At 45.5% G+C, this 17,973-nt stretch overlaps 2 protein-coding genes across 2 annotated transcripts; one reads left to right on the top strand and one right to left on the bottom strand.

Moving 5' to 3' along the window:
* Positions 1-4,146: 4,146 nt before the first annotated feature.
* TWNK (twinkle mtDNA helicase) lies at positions 4,147-10,400 on the bottom strand. The gene is made up of 5 exons (XM_081912287.1): positions 8,608-10,400; positions 7,770-8,010; positions 7,449-7,556; positions 6,742-6,883; positions 4,147-5,852 (listed from the first exon to the last, which is right to left on the bottom strand). Exons 1-5 carry the CDS (start codon positions 9,812-9,814, stop codon positions 5,511-5,513), a joined length of 2,040 nt encoding a protein of 679 aa, XP_081768413.1. The 5' UTR covers positions 9,815-10,400; the 3' UTR covers positions 4,147-5,510.
* A 270-nt stretch (positions 10,401-10,670) lies between these two features.
* Positions 10,671-13,877, top strand: MRPL43 (mitochondrial ribosomal protein L43). The gene is made up of 3 exons (XM_081912339.1): positions 10,671-10,875; positions 12,745-12,851; positions 13,221-13,877. Exons 1-3 carry the CDS (start codon positions 10,745-10,747, stop codon positions 13,448-13,450), a joined length of 468 nt encoding a protein of 155 aa, XP_081768465.1. The 5' UTR covers positions 10,671-10,744; the 3' UTR covers positions 13,451-13,877.
* The last annotated feature ends 4,096 nt before the right edge of the window (positions 13,878-17,973 follow it).

Raw genomic sequence — 17,973 nt, forward strand, 5'->3', positions numbered from 1 at the left:
CCATCACAGTCTGTGACCTTTCCTTTCCCCACCATTCTGTGTTCCCAGCAGTTTCTATTGAAGTTAGGTGTCGATAGTCACTGGTGCCTGATCTAAACAGCATGCCTTAAGCTCAGACATTGGACTGGAATGAGGTACTTGGGGTGTGTTCACACTTCTGTGGCTCCAGTGCTGGCTTTTTAACACATGTTCACACCCCAATATCCAGAATGTGTCGTGATCCTGGACTTCTTCATGGAATGCTTCCATTTGATGCATTGCTTCTCAAAGCAGCTTCATGCTGGCTTTTCCCCTCAGCATGTGCCTGATCCGTTTCCTTTAAGGGCGTGAACACCTCTACAAAAGACTACACATCAGCCAGGCACCGTGCCTAGATGGCACCAAACCTATAAACACACCTGTTTATGGATGAGGTAAGAAATCACACACACTTCCCAATGTGAGCATTTGCAGAAATGAATTAGGCACTGACCAGTGCTGGTGAGAACAGACAGCAAGGGAATGTGTAGCGAAAAAGAACCAACAAAAAAGCATTCACTGCTCTTTAAGGTGTGAATGTGGAGATAGGATTCAAATCCCCACTGAGGCACACAAGCCAAGCCCTGGGTAACCTTGGGTTCTCTCAGCCAAATAAACCTCATAGGGGTACATGGGGGAGGGCTCCTTGAAGGGTGTGAAAAACATGTTGTAATACAGATGGTCCAATGTTGCAGAAATCACTTATTTCCTGACAGATGCAAATGTCTGGCTTGCCCACAGCTTTGGGTTAGGGAGGATGGAAGCCTGTAAATTGAATCATGCTTCAAGAGCAGCTAGCCATAGCAAAGGAAATCGCTTCCAGGCACAGCTCAGCTTCTGATGAGCCCCGTTTGAATTCCAGGCTCCAGCCTTGGTTTCAACTCAAACCACAAATCAAGAGGCAGAAGAGTTTGAAACACACTCAGAGTCTGGTGTGCCGCTCTGTCCAGACTGTTGCAATGTGCGATGTTTGGATTCAAAATATCCCTTGCTGCCAAGTTGAAGGCTAACTGGGAACCGGGCTATTGGGTCATCCTCTCAGAGGAATAGGCCCTGCCCATGGCTCAGTGTCCAGACCCGATTCTCAGCCAGTCCTGGGCCCTTGTTCCTCTGCCTCCTTCCAGTTCCCATCATTCAGTGGCCAAGTTCTTTTCATCCTGCCCTGGTGCTGCCAGAAGCGAATTATTAAAAGCTGCAGTTGCCCAGGTCCCTTTCCATCCCTCTACAGAACAGAGGGGAATGCTCTGACTAGAACTAGGTTGAGGTATGTAGTAAAGAGTCCTTCCAGGATCAGCCACCCTCTGCTGTGGGATAAACCTTTGGAACCTGCAATTGTACAGTCTACTTCACTTCACCAAGATGGCACCCACCATACATTCTGGTCTACAATTCCCATCAGGCCCGGACAGCCTGATGTTGGCTGGGGCTGATGGGAGTTGTTGTCCAAAACTGCTGTCGGGTACTAGGTTGATAAAGGCCAGTATGGAGGAAGGGAACAAAACCAGCACTTAAAGTTATAGGGAGGAAGCTGGAAGAGTCCCATAATAAAATCCACAAGCCCCCTTCTTCTCCCCGCTGGCCTGTTTTAGACAACCATGTCTTCCCTATAGCCATTCTAAGCAGGGGCCATCGCAAAAGATTAAGGACTGGTTCCCTCCTGCAATTCAAACATTGGCATGGAGGGGGGGAAATTGCTGCTAAGGGGAGGGGAGGAACAGTCTAAAACAACCTAGCCACAGAGAAAAAGCATATTACTAGAGAAAGGTTGCACCTTCTCTCTTCACCTGACCTGATCATACCCCCAGGCATGTAGCTTTCTGACACAAATTAGGGCAAGTGTGAGAAAACAGAGGTCTGTGTCAGACCATGAAAACAGACCCGGCACAGCTGTTTGGCAGGGTCTTTGTGCCACCAGACTCTTGCAGAGAGCCCTAAAGGAAGTTAACTTTCTTCTCATAGCAGTTAGGCCTCGTGCCAGAGATTTGACGGTGCTGATCTGGAGAGGTGCAGGACTGTCCGGCTCCAGCAACGCTTTCCAGGCTTGGCAAAGCAGAGCAACAAAATGGCACAAGAGGCCTTGGGCGCCAGACATTCAACAAAATGCCAAGACTTCCTCTCCAGACCCCACGTAGCTCTACACAAGAAGCGACTGCACCCTTTTATATTTCAGCAACCCGATTGACAGGGATGCCGTTTAATTCAGTAACTCTTCAGTTCAGTCAGTTTATAGTTCTCTTTGGGCTTATGCCTCGAGCAGGGGGGTTCACTGCCACTCATGATAGCCCTGGGATGGGGAATGCGTGATTCTCCTGCTGCTCTTAGACGACAACTTCGACCATCCCTGACCATTGGCCAGGCTTGCTAGGGCTGATGGGAGTCGGAGTCCAACATCACCCGGAGGACTACAGATGTCAGAAGACATCTTAAGGCAGCCCTGTTTAGGGAAGTTTTAAATGTGTGACATTTTAGTGTATTTTGGTCTCTGTGGAAGCTGCCCAGGTACAAATAATAAATCAATAATAATAAAATAATAATAATAACAACAACAACAACAACTGTCCTTTCTGCAGCCTCTTGAATCTTCCACTTGACTGCTCCTGTGAGCAAGCAAGTAGTGAGAGGAGCAAGGAGAAAGAACAATGGTTTGCACACTTCTTGTTCTTTTCCTCTGGGAGGCGGTACCAATTGGACCCAAGGGGAAAGGTAAGCAAATAGGCAGTGGCAACCATGCTCATGAATGAGGCACACTGACAGCACTTCGTCCAGACCCACTCACCCACCCCAAAAAGCTAGAATTGGCACTGCTTGGACCAATGAGACAGAACTGAGAGGAAGGGGTAGAGATCACACATTGCATGCATAAGGTCCCAGCTTCAGTCCCCAGGCTTTGCAGGGAGGGCTGGGAAATATTCCTGTCAGTCAGTGCAACAGATCTCTGTTCTCCAGTGCTGGGCCCCAGAGGCTGTTGGGACTACATCAAAGCCAGTGGTCAGCAATGGTGGGAGTTGTAGTCCAACACAACATCTGGGGAACCATGGTTGAAGAAGACTGTAGACCGTACTGAATTATATAGGCTGGAGGTCTGATGCAGTGTAAGGCAGATTCCTAATGTTCCTACAAAGTGCAGGATGGAACTCTTAAATTTCCCCATGCATTTTACCAAAATGATGTCCAACTCAGAGTAGGCAAAAGAGATTAAAGATACAACACAACCACGTTCATGCAAAAGGAAGTATACATTTAAAGGTTGATGGAAATCCATCTAAGAAACACTTGGCTGCTATCCCATTAGTGGGTAATTATGAGCTCGGCATTATAACAAACTATGTGTGGACCTGCTGCTCTTTTCTATTGGCAATGGCATAAATCATCACCTTCAACTAACCCTTGATTCAACCTGGTGTCCACCAGACATTTTGGGCTACAATTCACATCAGCCGCAGTTAGCATAGCCAATGTCAAGGAGTGCGTATAGCCTACAAATTAAGCCCTGAAACCCTAAGATCAGATGAAAAGGGTTGCTCTTGCCACTCCCCTACATGTTGTCTCACAAAAACTATTACTCCCAAACATCTCCTGCATCACTTCTGCTGGTCCTTCTATGCTTTCTGAGGTCTGCTCTTATTCAGTGGTTGCTTAAATACAAGGTCAGGTTACTGGAATGGAAAACATGTGAATAAAGGCTGAAGTAAGTATTTTCATTTGCAGGCAATGCTGATAATTACAGAAGTTCTTAACTAGCTAAAATGCAGGCCCAAAGAAAAAGGGTAGCAGCTGCTGAGCAACATCAGAACAGGACAACCAGGAAAGAGGCTCATGGTGGATTAATATAGATATTTGGGTTGAGTGAGGGATCCTCTTAACTGCAAGAATAAGAACTTGGAAGGTTATGGAAGTTAGTTACCTGTAGATTATTATTATTATGAAGAGTAGTTGTGCATCTATCAAGGACATTAAATCTAGGGAATCTTAGGCTAGATGATACTGCTAGTAACACCACAAATTGCCTGTTTTAGTGAACTTGCTGCTATACTCTTGTGTCTGCAATTTCAGAGCTCAAAGAATATTATGTAAATCTTCCATTTGAACAGGCTGGCCTCTTGTGGACAGTATAAGGAACAGCACACATTAAGTACAAACTGTACTGTTTTTAATTTAAATAAATGACACAGCATCCAACACAATGTCAATTAACCCGTAATTTCTAGAATGCATAGGTAATTTCAAATACTGTTAAAAGACAGTGTGTGCATGGCCAAACCAAATGACAGTCAGAATTAGTTTGGATTCCTGCCCCTCCGCCCCGTAAGAGTCATTCAGTTTATTAAAGTCATAAAGGTTGAGGGAAGACACTTTTACTTCCATAAGCATTTCAGCTTATGAATTGATCAGAGTCAGTTGTGAGATAGGTTTTCAAAAAGCAGCATTTCTACATGTTTATATCCTAAACAGAGGTATCTCTTGGTGCTAAAACTGAAGTGAACAAAACCCAAACCCACTCAGCCTCAAAACCAGGGAGATCGATCCAAAAATTTGTTAGAACCATGAATGCTTTAGAAAAGGCTTTTTCAACAAAGTTTCTACTTTTCTTAACGACAGCATTTCAACAGCCCCCTTTGGAATACATCAATAGTATAGTTTTTCCTTCATGTAATCTCCTCTCCTAAACTCACATTAGGCTAGAACAGTAAAGTCCAGAGCCAGTATGGAACAGGCATATAAGAAATAATTTGAAGGAAGGAAGGGCATTTCAGAGCGATTTACCTTTGTTCCAACCGTTTACTCAACCTCTACAGCTAAGTGCTTTGTCAATCCCTTTTGCCAAACCCATGGCTCATTTAAATCTCAGGATTTGATGACTCCTCCTCGGCTCAATTTAACCATTCTCACTTTAATTCAAGCCCTGAGATTAGGAGAGAAAGCACAGCTCCTGTTGTAACATTCACAATTTTAACCAGTGATTTTTGCAATGCCTATGGATACAGCATGTCCCCTCTGATCCCATGCCAGGGATCTAACACTTTACTAGGCTGCAGCAAACCATTTTTCTGTATGCATACTAGTGCAAGAAATACACAAAACAACTTGGAAGTACTTTCAATGTTCCTTTTGATATAGTCTCCACTCTTTGCAGCTACTGAGTCCAGGCCAAGGCTAAGCCGAAGACGGCAAAACAAAGCTACTTCCCTGCACCAACAGCACAATCTCCTCTGTGTTGCACAAATGGAGCCACCCAATAGTTGCCTCTTGGGTGGCATGAGGCAGGTATTTAAGTTTCCTCTCCAGATTATTGCTTGATTAGTAAAAGGATACTGGAAATCCTGTGACAACCCCACAGATTAGTCATACAGATTTCCAGCACATTATCCCAACGGAAAACAGGCAACCAAGCAGGAAACATCCCGCCAGTGCCTTTCTTTGCAGTCCAATGATTATTCCTATGATCAGATGTGAGGCAGTGATTTTGCTGGCTTCCAACCCTTTTCCAAGTCCTACACTCCTCCTCCTCCTCCTCCTGGTTTGATGGGCTCATCAGGAGAAGTCCCTGGGGCAGAGGCTGTGCTGCTGGGGGACTGAGACCTCTGCTTCTTCGAAGCTCCACCGGCACCTGCTGGTTTCTTGGCAGGCACACCATTGTCATCCTTTACCTTCTTCAGCTTGGCTTTGCCTTTGACAGGGGTAGAAAAGGTGAGGGATGCTTTGCTGAACTCCAGGGGAAAGACTCCCACATCCCCATCAAAGCGATTCTTGGAGACCTGTAGATAGCGCTTTCCTGGGCCTGTCACCAGCTTCCTGTCCTGCAGGATTAGCACGTTGTCGGCTTCCTGGCTGGCCTGCACAGGAGACACAGAGGGAAAGTTATTGTTTGAGGGGAGAAGGGGCGGCCATTTTGTACAGCATGGAATGTAGCACAGCAGTATGAGGAGGAGGAGCCTGCAGCTAAAAAAGAAGCAGATTTAGAGTACATGCGATATGAATACAATTGTACTGAATGTGGTGTGTCTTAGGCCAGTCAGGTGATCTTGCTACACTTTCCCCAGGTTATCTGCACAGTTTTCCCAGCAAACAATTCGCAACAAGTTGAGATATGCAGTATTTTTCTCAGATCCTCCAGCCAGCTAAGGATCAAGAACCACAATGTAGGTACCTTCATTGGATCAAAAATAATGGCACTTCTCTTTAAAAGTGAGAACGATACAATCTAATAAACGAGTAAGCACTTTAATCCCACTGACTGTAACGGGAGAAAATTAAGCACAAGTACATCAAAGGGTGCCAACTGAAGCCGTCCTACCTCTGTCACTAGGAGTTGCTAGGCAGAAGATGGTTAAATCATCTGACTATGGGTTGCCTAGTTAGACCACCCCAAATATGCAGAAAAAATGGATTCTTATGGGCCAGACATGGGGAACCTGTGGTTCTCAAGATGCTGTTGGCCGCCAACTCCTATCAGCCCCATCCAGGATAACCAGGGGTGATGGAAGTGGTAGCCCAACAACATCTGAAGGTCCACAGGTTACCCATACCCACTATAGCCAGAAGGGATCAAAGGGACAGAGAATTGCATACCAGACTTAGCAATTCCAACAGCCACTATGGTAGGGATACAGAGTGGTACAATGAACTCTTGAGTGTTATGGATAAAGTACACACACTTTGAGCTAAGCTGGAAATATAAGCTCTCCAAAGACCAAATTTGCCCACTTCCACACAAATTCTCACCTTTGCAGACCCAAAAATCGAGGCCGTCTGCAACTCCCTCTCTTCATCTTCTTTCCGGGGGTGAATGACCACGGTGACGTGGCAGCTGTTTTCTGTGGCAAACTTCCGGAAGGCACCCACTATGTAGTCTTGCACAGCTAGCCTAGAATGGCAACATGGTGGAATAAATATACCTTGTAGCAAAAGTAATTACATTAAACACATGAATAGTGAAGTACAAAGAACACAATTTGAAAAGAAAGGTTACTTGATGTTTACCTGCTAGAGAGGGGTAAAGAATATTAGTAGAGGATGAAAAGAAGAACTGCACATTCTCATAGTGAGAGACACTATTTTCCTCTTGAACATGTTCCTATTTATTTATTATGTTCACTGCTTTTTATAAAAAGTCTCAAGGTGACTTACAAGACACTTAAAACACAGTACAACTTTTAAAATCCAAATACAGTACCATAAAATGACCACAAAAAATAAAACATAAAAAGGACTAGAAGGTCTAACTGTGGTTACTGTCACTACCAAAAGAATGCTTATCTATGGTTAAGGAAGAAATTCACTCTCAGTCAGGACTACTGTTTGCACCGGCATGATTGGTCACTATAAATAAGTGACACACCGAGTCATTTTTTTAAAGACGGTAGAGGAGAAATACAGTGTTGTAAAAAGAGAGTCTAGGCCAAAGGATGAATGCATGGGGGAGAGCTTACCTGTCCACATTGAGCTGTTCCTGGCCCATCATGAACTGGAGATTGTCGATGATCACATGACTGATATCATACATGTACACAGCATGCAGCATGGTGTCTATCACTGTCCTGCATGGAAGAGACCATCACAATTACACACACATCTTTCATCATCAGTCCTGAAAAAGGAATGATTGAAATAAGGGTCACACATGGAAATATGAACAGGAATGCGGCCTTAGCATCTGAACAACTAGAACATTGCTTCATGCCCACCACTGCATCACATCAAGAATATTAAGCCATGACATGCAGGAGGGAAGCTGCCACCCTGAACCTTACTTGATATTCTGATGCCCGTGGAAAGTCATGAAGTAGAGCGGAAGATCCTCAAACTTGTCTGCCCACTCGTCATACTTTTCCAGATGCTCTTCCAGCCTCCCCATGGCAAACTGGGTAAGCATGATCTTGGCCAAGCGCACATTGTTGATCTCAAAGCTGCCCCACAAAGTGTTCACTCCCTGTGTGCAGAGGTCCAAGGCATATTCACTGATGAAGGTTGTCTTCCCACTGCCCGTTGGGCCTGTTCCACAGACAGGATAAAATTAATATGAGGACAGGCTGTTGCAACCTACAGGATAGATGGTTTTCACCTTGAGTTTTCATGTGTAGACCAACACGCCCTTTCTTCTGAAAGACCACCCACTTCAGATGTAAACAAAAAAACAACCCAGTTATTTAGTGGGAGTAACGGCCATCAGCATTCATGGCAAGTAGTGACATGAAAATTGGTCCAAGGCAGAAAATAGCAAAATATAGGTTAGACTCCTTACATTCCTGAAGGAAAAAACGGACAGCTCAAGAGCCACCAGATTGAGGTAGTCCAACTCTGCAACAAGTCATTGAGCTGGCAAGCAGGCATTACAACAACAACAAAAAAAGCCAAGAACCACACAGTACTAAAGCATACTGCATCATTTTCTAATTGAAGGCTCAATAAGCCTTTGATTGTAAATGACTTGTAAATGAAAAGTCAGTCAGCTACTGGCAGTATCCTTTGAAGAGACCCTAGGGAAGACACCCAGCTGAGATTTACAAGGGCACACACACACACACACACACACACACAGAGTGAATGGAGAATGAGAGTTAAAGTGTCACAAACCACATAGCTACACACCTGTGAATACAGTGAGCTCCCCTTTTCGATGGCCCTTGAGGAGGTTGTTCAGTTCTGGAAAACGAGCCCACTTGACACCTGCCACCTGCTCCACATTGGCCAGCTCCCCAAGCACCTCTTCCCGCAGCTGGCGAAATGAAATGATGGACTTGTGGCCAGCTGGTAGAGCGGAGCGCAGAATCTTGGTGAGGTTCATGCCCTGGGTGAAAGCTTCCAAGGGCTGTAGTTGTTGGTCACTTGGACGCACCAAAGAACAACGCTTCGGGTTCAGCTTGCGGGCAAAGAGTTTGGCAGCTTCCCAGGAGCGGAGGTCCTCCCCTAACCACAGGGTGATCCGCTTGAACTGTTCTAAGTAGGGGAGAAGGGCTGGCGGGAGGCAGGAAATCCCCCGGGGCAGGGCCAAAGTGGGTAGCCCAGTCACCTGGTGCAGCACCAATGTGTCCAGCTCACGGCCAGTCAGTACAACTTCTGTATCTCGTCGGCTGATCAGAGGCAATCCAAAGAGGTTGTGATAGGCCGCAGGGCGAGGTAGGGTGTTCTCCACATAGTGCACCATTTCCCCTTGGCGCTCAACTCCCAGAAGCTTTAACCCCTTCAGGCTGGTGCCACGGGGGCTGAACCAAGGGAAAACCAAGGTCCGCGCTGTCCGCAAGTAACGTACTCCAAACCGTTTGAGTGTGGCATTTGAGACATTGGAAATGCCGAACATAGCCTTGGCCTCCTGCGTCTCCTGCTCATCCAGCAGTTCCCAGAGAGGCAGGGCTCGTTCCCATATATGCATGGCATCTTTCCCATCTTGGTCTCTTTGCCCACTGGCCTCTTCCAGGCCACCCACAGCCATCCCTTTATGTCGCAACTCTACACTGGCCTGAAAGTCTTGCCAGTTACCTTCAGCCAATGAAGCTGTGCACAAAAAGCGGCCAGTGGTCTTGTCGATGAAGAGGCTGTAGCTATGGCGGACCTGCTGCTGCTCCTCCACAAAAATACTGGGCACGTGAAGACAACTATAGCCATCATGAAAGGGGATGCCCTGCGCCCTCAGATACTGGCGAATCTCTGTGACTGAAACTGGGGGGATCGGCCCTTCTGGGGACGGAAGCGTCTCTTTCTTGTAAGATCTGCAGGATTTGCTCCCTGCAAGGATCAGCCTGCCCCTAAGGGGCCAGTGGCTTGAAAGACTGCACAAGGAGCGGGTGAGGAACCACATTTTTTCTGTACCAGTGGCAGAAGGATGCCTGCCAAGAGCATCCTCTCAAGGCAGTAACCTTCCAGACTGGCACACTAAAAACTTCTGCTGGGAAACCTTCCCCCAAGAGCAACGTCTCCCATATCGAGAATTGCCTTATTTAACCTTGCTATAATACCTCTCCCTCCTAATCACACGAGCGCGCACACCGCCTTCGTCAGAGAAACAACCCCGTCCTCAACCATCCCCTCCTCCGTCTCGCCGCTTCCCTCCCAGCCACCCCAACCACCTCGCAGGGACTCGCCCTCTCGCCGCTTCCTCGCTCGCGGCGCAAGTCCCGCCGCATAACCCCGCTTTGCCTTGCGATGGGCAAAGAGACGGCAGCCCCAGATTTCAGCCCCCGGCAACCGGCCGCTTTGAAGGAAGCCCCGATCCGCTGCAACAAGCAGCACCTGCCCCCAAGCTCGACCTCCCTGCCCTCCCTCCCGCCCTCCTGTCACCGCGCGATGGGAGAACTCCGCGCCTGTCTCGGATCGAGCATCATCCTTCCCCCCACGTGCGGCTGCAGACAGCGCGCGATCGCCGCGCCCCGGAACAACAACACAACATGGAAACGTCACTTCCGTGCGGGGGATCCTGGCCTCAAACGTCGAGCCAGGCATATAGAGATAGGAAAGAATGGAGGCGTCATTCCCACCTTAGCACTTGGCGAGTGTATAATAGCGCGTGAGGCGTTTCTAAGTACACAGACTAGCGCTGACTTTGGCTATTATACAGGCAGGCAAAGAAAAGACGGGCGTAAAAAGTGACCGCCAGGGCCTTCGTTGGATTTTCCCTCCAAGTAGCTCTAGGGCGCTAGCGGCCTCCCTGCGTCACTTCCTCCGCTGCTTCTCCTTCCGGTGAGGAGGAGAGGGAGGCGGCCAACCTGCTCCCATCCCGCTTTCATGTGCCATGACCGGCCGAGGCACCCCGAGCCGCTTCCTAGCCAGCGTCTTGAGGAACGGGGTGGGCCGCTACGTGGGGCAGCTGCAGCGCCTCACCTTGACGGTCAGCCGGGATGCGCAGAGCTCGCGGGGCGCCAGGTAGGCCGCTTCCCCCCCGCAAAGAGGTGCCGGGGCTCTGGCTTCACCGGAGCGCCCTTTGCTGGTCTCCTCCATAGAAGGAATTCGAGCAGGGCTTGACTCTTCGGCTCTGCGCAACGCGGACGCTGCAGCCTCTCTTTCCAGTCGTGCCCTTCAGCCGAGAGGCTGCCAAAAACGTTTTTTCCCCTGGGGTGACGCAGGGGCACGCATATCCCTAAACATTTGTGAATCTTCGTACAATACTTTTGTCCGCTTACTGTAGTATTTATTTCCCCCGATTTGAACTATAAAAGGGTGATTTTCTTGAGTCAAAATGAGAGTGCCCCTAAACATTTTTTAAAGAAAAAAGCACTGTGTAGCACTATTGAGTTCTTATTGACTGACTGATAAGTAAAAATTTATATTGCACATTTATGATAAAGTAAGTATGGTTCAATTTAAAAAGAGACAGTCCCTGCCCCCCCCCATTAAAAGGTAAAATACATGGTGCAAAAAAAGAAAGAGGGAGGAGGAGGGAAGAGGAATAGTCACTGGGATACTGTATTGACTTTCATATCTGAGCCAAGAGGGTCACTGAATTCTTACTTTTCACGGCCTTGAAATTCAGTTTGAAGTTTCCAGATTAGGATGGGGGGGGGATACATGTGTGTCAGTCAGTCGGTCAAGTTTATTGCTTATAGCCAAAGGCTGCTGCAATGTATTCAATGTCATTCAATAAAATATATACTAGTTTGATACAAAACTTAAAACATTTGTATAGTCAAAACATGACATAATCTGCACAAAACTATAAAAACTCCTTAATATAGAAATCAAAACATTAGACATTTAGCTTTCTAGCTCAGAATCAAATAGGTTTTCAAGGCATATGAGAAATTGTGTGTTTTGTGGAAGAGGGTCTTTATACACCAGGTGGCTGGTACAGTGGTACCTTGGGTTACATACTCCACTAACCCAGAAATAGTACCTCGGGTTAAGAACTTTGCTTCAGGATGAGAACAGAAATCACGCCACCGCAGCATGGCGGCAGCGGGAGGCCCCATTAGCTAAAGTGGTGCTTCAGGTTAAGAACAATTTCAGGTTAAGAACAGACCTGCAGAACGAATTAAGTTCTTAACCTGAGGTACCACTGTATTCAGGTAGAAATATTACTGACTCATATTAATAAAGTAATGTCCAAGAGCAATAAAGATTTGACTTGGTTGATGGCTTTGAATATTTTTTTCATTCTTTTGGGTTGTGATTCGCTTGCTTATTAAGAGTGTGTATTTATGAAACTGAAGTCTTTGGCCTTCATGCATCTCTAGAAAGTGCCCCACTTGCTTTCTATTTCTGGCATACTATAATCTGGTCGTTTTCATCTGTTTTGAAAAATGTTTAAACTGCTTAATGGGGGGGGGACCCTCTAAGCCATGCACATAAAACAATTATCAGTAAAACACAGATAAAATTAGCGAACATTAAAATCGTATATCCCAACTATGTGTTGGGATAGGCCTGTTGAAATAATATTTTTAGCAGGCATTTAAAACACTATAACTATGGTGCCTGCCTAGTACCATATATTTATGCTACTAATATTTTAAATATTTGGGCTAACTGATTTAGGTGTGTAGGTGGCTGCCAGAAGGGAATTGCCTGTCCTTTCTGTTGTTCTGAATAATTTTGTATAGAATCACAGAATAGTTAATGAAGAAATATTTACCTGGCCTGCAGTTTATGTAGATTGCAATGCTGCCCAATGGGAATTACTGCAGTTGAAGTCCCCCAATTGCAGATGGTGGTGGCAGCTTTTCCTGAGCTCTCCTTCAATTGTTCATAAGAACAGTTATTTAAATACCTCAGTGACTCCTTTCTTTTTTGTTCTAGAGAATACATTGAAGAAAAGGTGGTGGACTTTGCCAGGCAGAACCCTGGGATTGTGTTCTACGTTGCTCCAAAGCAGTGCAGGGTCCCTACATTGACTGCTGAATACAGTAAGTATAGAAAATGCAGCTTTGCATTAGAGACATGTTAACGAGAGATTGGTGTTGGCTGTTATTGGCATTTCCTGTGGAACTTGCTCCTAAAAATCAGCAGGGAGGGTGCACCCTATCTCAACAAGGCTTCTAAGGCAACCCTCAGCAGCAATTGATGTATGCTATCTGCTGAAAGAATTACACACCAAGGAACTGTAAATCAGGCCTTAGTTTGTAACATTCAGGAGTAAGAGGGTGGATGTGTGGATTTATTGAGGTTCATCAACAAAAAAACCTTGGGATTTGGGTATAAGTGCCCAGGGAATCTTATTTCTCCAAACAGAAAAAGAATTGGTCCACATTTTATCCACCTAATTTTCTTTCTAGTGAATGGAACCGTGAAGGTAGAGTGTTTAACCAGCAAGACAGTCGATGAGATTGCAAAGGTCATCCAGAAGCTGGCAGGCCAGTCTGGCCTGGAGATCATCCGTATCCGAAAGCCTTTCCATACAGATAATCCCAGTATCCAAGGCCAGTGGCACCCATTCACAAATAAGCCCAGCAAGCTCAATGTGGAAGCTGTGGGTCAGCAGCTTCTGCAGCCCCCCAAAAACTAAATCTACAATGGTACAAACCGCCCGGGGCTTTTGTGAGTGGGAATTTCTTGTATCCAGGCCAAGATCATAAAGCTACGTTGATATAATTCATCTGGGGGAAGAATATCATCCCTCTCCTGAAAGAAATGGGCTTTGAAAGGATTCCAAACTACTGTATGTTGACATGGGACAGTTTCCTACCTGATTTGTTGTGTTTTATCAGCTAAGTCACAGGCCAGCCCAGGTCCATGGTGAACAAGTCCTAGAACTGGGTGGGACTGGCTCCTCCTCCTCCTCCTCAAGAGAGTGGCAGAGACTTTAGAGGAAACTGTTCTCTACACCACCAGCTACTTGTGCTGGTAGCTTGTCTTATCCATGTTTTGTGCTGAATGTTATCCTTGGCTAATGCTACTCTTGCTGGAATTGGAAATAAATGGATGGAACTACCTGTAAGGTTCTCTGAGGGCTTTCTTGCTAATGAACATGCCTTGAGTTGCAAATGCTTAAGTCAGTAGAGTACTAATTGTGAATTCCTCTCTTCACTGGAAGCTGCGTTGCCTGTGATAATTGTTGCCTAAGCCCTGTTTTAGTGTTCAGCTCAAGCATGGAGGGCTAAATGTTTGTAGATGGCCAAGCCTGCATGTGGCACCTTAACCCGTGGTGTGCCCTGCATGTCAGGCACTCACTCTCCTTCCTCCCCCTGACTTTTGCATGTTTAGTACAAAGGTCTGGAGAGGGCTTCTGATTCCAGTTATAAAAGATTTTACAGAAACAGGGACCCTGCCTTGTTAGGATTTTTTATCTTGGGGAGGCTTCTAGCAATGCTCAGCTGAACATGCCTAGAAGTCCTCAGCAAGTCTGAGTACCTTGCCCTTAGCTGCTCCAGATGGAAGGAGGCAAGATGATAGAGGTGTTGATTCCCTACTCTGCTAGCTTTCCTTGTGCAACATAGTGAGGTTTGGCTCCTCATGCCTTCAGAGGTAGCATCTACACAGCTTTAAAAGGAGAGTCATGTACTGTTCTGCTGGAAAGAGTCAGTGTTTCCTGTGCATACAGTACAGAAAGGATTAATTTGTGCTGAAGTAGTGGAACCTTTGACATTCAGCCTGTGGGAACACTACCAAACTTCATTGGCCAGCACAGAAAGAAACAATGAGTTATCCACCCTTCCTTTGAATTAGCAAATGTATAAAACTCTCCCTGTTCACTAGAATTTCATAAGAGTCTGGGCTAGAGGTCTTTTTTGTTGTTGTTCCGATGTAGTGCCAGATATCATCTTATTTGGAGATGCTAGAAATCAAACATCATTTAGCACTGAGCTGCAGTTTGGCTAGGATATTGGAGTTGAAATTCTCATACCTGGTTTCCAAACCATTCCGAAAACACACACACACACACACACACACACACAGAATTCAGGCAAGTAGAAATCAGCTGGAACTTTTCTCTAAACAAGTCTGCATACCATTGTCTACATTGAGTGGCTGTTTTCCATTGCCTTTATACAAGTTGCCCCATCTCTCCTCCCTTCTATTAAATATAAATTAAAGAGAACCCTTCCTCCTTGTAAAACCCCTGCCATCTCTTAATGGAAAGCACTGGGGAATCTGAATCAATTAATTAGCAATGTTGGCAGCAAAAGAAAAAAAGCATCCAGCAGCTTGGCAGAAGCAAGTTCTCATCTGGTTCCTTTCAGAGATTTTGTCATAGATTATCAACATGCGCCAGAGTCTTGGCAGAAGAAACTACATACATGAAATGGGATTTTTACCTTGGTATAAGGGTAAGAATATGAAGCTGCTTTAAACTGAGTTGGGTCCTTGCTCTGTCTAGCCAAGTTCTGCCTATTGTGATTGCCAGGGGCTTTTGAGAATCCCAGGCAGAGGTATTTTCCGGCCCTTCTACCCCCGATCCAACTGGAGGTGATGAGGATTGAATTCAAGTTTCCCTACACACAAAGCATTTGATTTGTCGTAGAGCTATGACCTGGCTTCCATAAAGGCCATACCACTAAAAAGAAGAGTTTGCCATCACTTCAGCTCAGTATATTAAACTAGCGTGTAATATGGCCCTACGTACAGCCAGGGCATAATTTTGGGCATGTGCTGCCTTTGTTTACATTCCCTTTGCAGTTTGCTTGCAAAGTATGGGCCTTTTGCAACAGTTCAAGGTGTCTTGGCATTTTCAGCTTCACCAGGTTGTGCAGCGATGGGAAGGATATAACGCTTCTTTGATTAGCAAGGGGAGGAAGCAACCAGCATCTAACTTTTGCTTCCCAGGGACATTGTGGACTTTTGTAACATGCCAGCAAGTGATACTTCTATTTCAGGAACGCCAGTCCAACAGATCTTAAGACTTTGAGTAAAAATTCCTTTTATGGCATTCTGATCAGTTTGAATTTTACATTTCTGTTAAACTGTGTATCAATCAGGAGGTTTGAGCTGTGCTCTTAAATGCTTTAAACAAGAACTTAAAATGTATTTTTAGAAGTACTTACGTTTCATTAACAGGAGTGGAGATTGGAGCAGGAAAGTGCTTTCAGTTTGGCATGAGCTGCAGTTAATGAGAAAGCTAGGGCAAGAAGCAGACAGAGCAGCATGTAGGCAGACCAGGAATGTTGTTTTGTAAGAACAAATTCTTTTCGCACTTAATGGGTTGGTTCTAGACATTCCCTTCCATGAATGTCTTCTATTAATGGAAGAAATTTGGATCCAGTGGAGCATCCCCTAGTGCAGTTTCCCATGCTGTTCTGGGGGGATCCCTCAACCCTCTAGAACAGATTATGAGAGAGGGCGCAGGGAGAAGGCAGTTAGTAAAAACTACCTCCCCACCTGCTTTCTCCAGTGCAAGCAGAATTCCACTGAGCGCAAGATTGAACCCAACCTAGATTCTTCATATGCCATGTTTTCAGTCTTCATAAGATGTATGGCAGTGGCAGGACTCTAAACTAGCAGCAAAAAGAAACTGCTTGAAAGGGATGAAAATAACTCCTGGATTTCCATTTCTGTTACATTACACTAGTAGATACAGCTTGCATATTTTTTCTGTTGTGAACCACCCTGTGACCTTTGGGTGAAGGGCAGTACACACACACACACACACACACACACACACACACACACACACACGTTCCGTATGCAGGTTCCGTATGCTGTCAACAGGCTGCTGCTTGCACAATGGAATTTTCTATTCCCCAGCAGCCCTTGTCCCCTGCCCCATGCTCAGAATCTGCCCCCAGAGGGTTGGAAGACCACCTTGGATTTTGAGGGCGTGCAGAGATAGGAAGGGGACACCCCACTGCATGAGCAGAACTCCATACAAGAAGCATTGTATACAACCCTTACTATATCAAGGGGATTGTCCCTATGCTTGTCTTCTGTCTTGCATGTGGTTTGGTTTCTTTTGATTGGAGAGAAGACCATTATTAGGAGAGATTCTTTGTATTGGATGTTTTGACTATAACTATTAAAAATCTCATGCTCGGGTTAAGTAATGAAGGTGTAGAAGAAGTGTGTACCAAACTGTAGCTTTGTATTGTGTGAGAAACATTAATGTAATTAGCAGTCACAAAGACTAGAAACTTGCTTTTATTAAAACTAAAGCAGTTTCTGAAGATGCTGAAACTTTCACTCATAAATTTCTGTACTTGTATAATCTGAGTGCATTGAAAATGCTCTTGAAGCCTTCCTAATAATCATCAGATGGCTTTTTCAGTACCCTCCAGTTTGCAAATGACATCAGGTTATTTAGAGTGGTGAAAACCCAAGTAGATTGCAAAGAGCCCTGCAAGGGATCTCTCTAAAAAGGGTGTGATTTGACATCAAAACAGTAAAAAGAGGGTCAATGTACAAGTGTAAAAACAGCTTTTCCCAGCCTGGTGCCGCCAGATGCTGGGTCTCCCAGACCCAACTGAAAATAAAAGTATCTTAACGCCCTTAACACAAAACAGTAGTGTGCACGTATTTAGAATATTGTGTATAATTTGCATTTCTCACCAAAAAGGATACTACAGAGCTGGGAAAGGGCAACTCTGAGGATTGAAGGTGGAGAGTTTCCCCCAATCCCATCAGATATGTAAATGAAAACCTTATCATAGATTCCTGCATTGCAGGGGGTTGGACTAGATGACCCTCAAGGTCCCTTCCAACTATAATTCTATGATAGAACCCAAGGCAGAGAAGAGCAGCAACTGTGTTAAGCGTCCATTGGGTTGAAAGCAAGGCTGTGTAAGATGTCATAAATGACATTGCAGCCTGTGGCACTCTCCCTCTAGGTCTGAAATGCATGATATTTTTATATTGAGGTCTCCAGTATCAGTGCTATGTGAATGACACATAAATTAGATTTCCTAAAGGCTCATAGAAGATCATGAGAAACGATGACAGTGACAAGAACTTCCTTAAGTGCACCACAAATATATCCTTACAAGACTAAACTCTGTGGTATGTAGACTAGTGGTTTTTTTACCCTGTATTGCAGATGGATTGGGCTAAGAGATTCTGCTCCTGCTTCCCTGTCATTTCTCACCCACGGGTCACTCAGTC

Source organism: Podarcis melisellensis (genome assembly GCF_964234715.1).
Source record: "Podarcis melisellensis genome assembly, chromosome: 5".
Taxonomy (NCBI): domain Eukaryota; kingdom Metazoa; phylum Chordata; class Lepidosauria; order Squamata; family Lacertidae; genus Podarcis; species Podarcis melisellensis.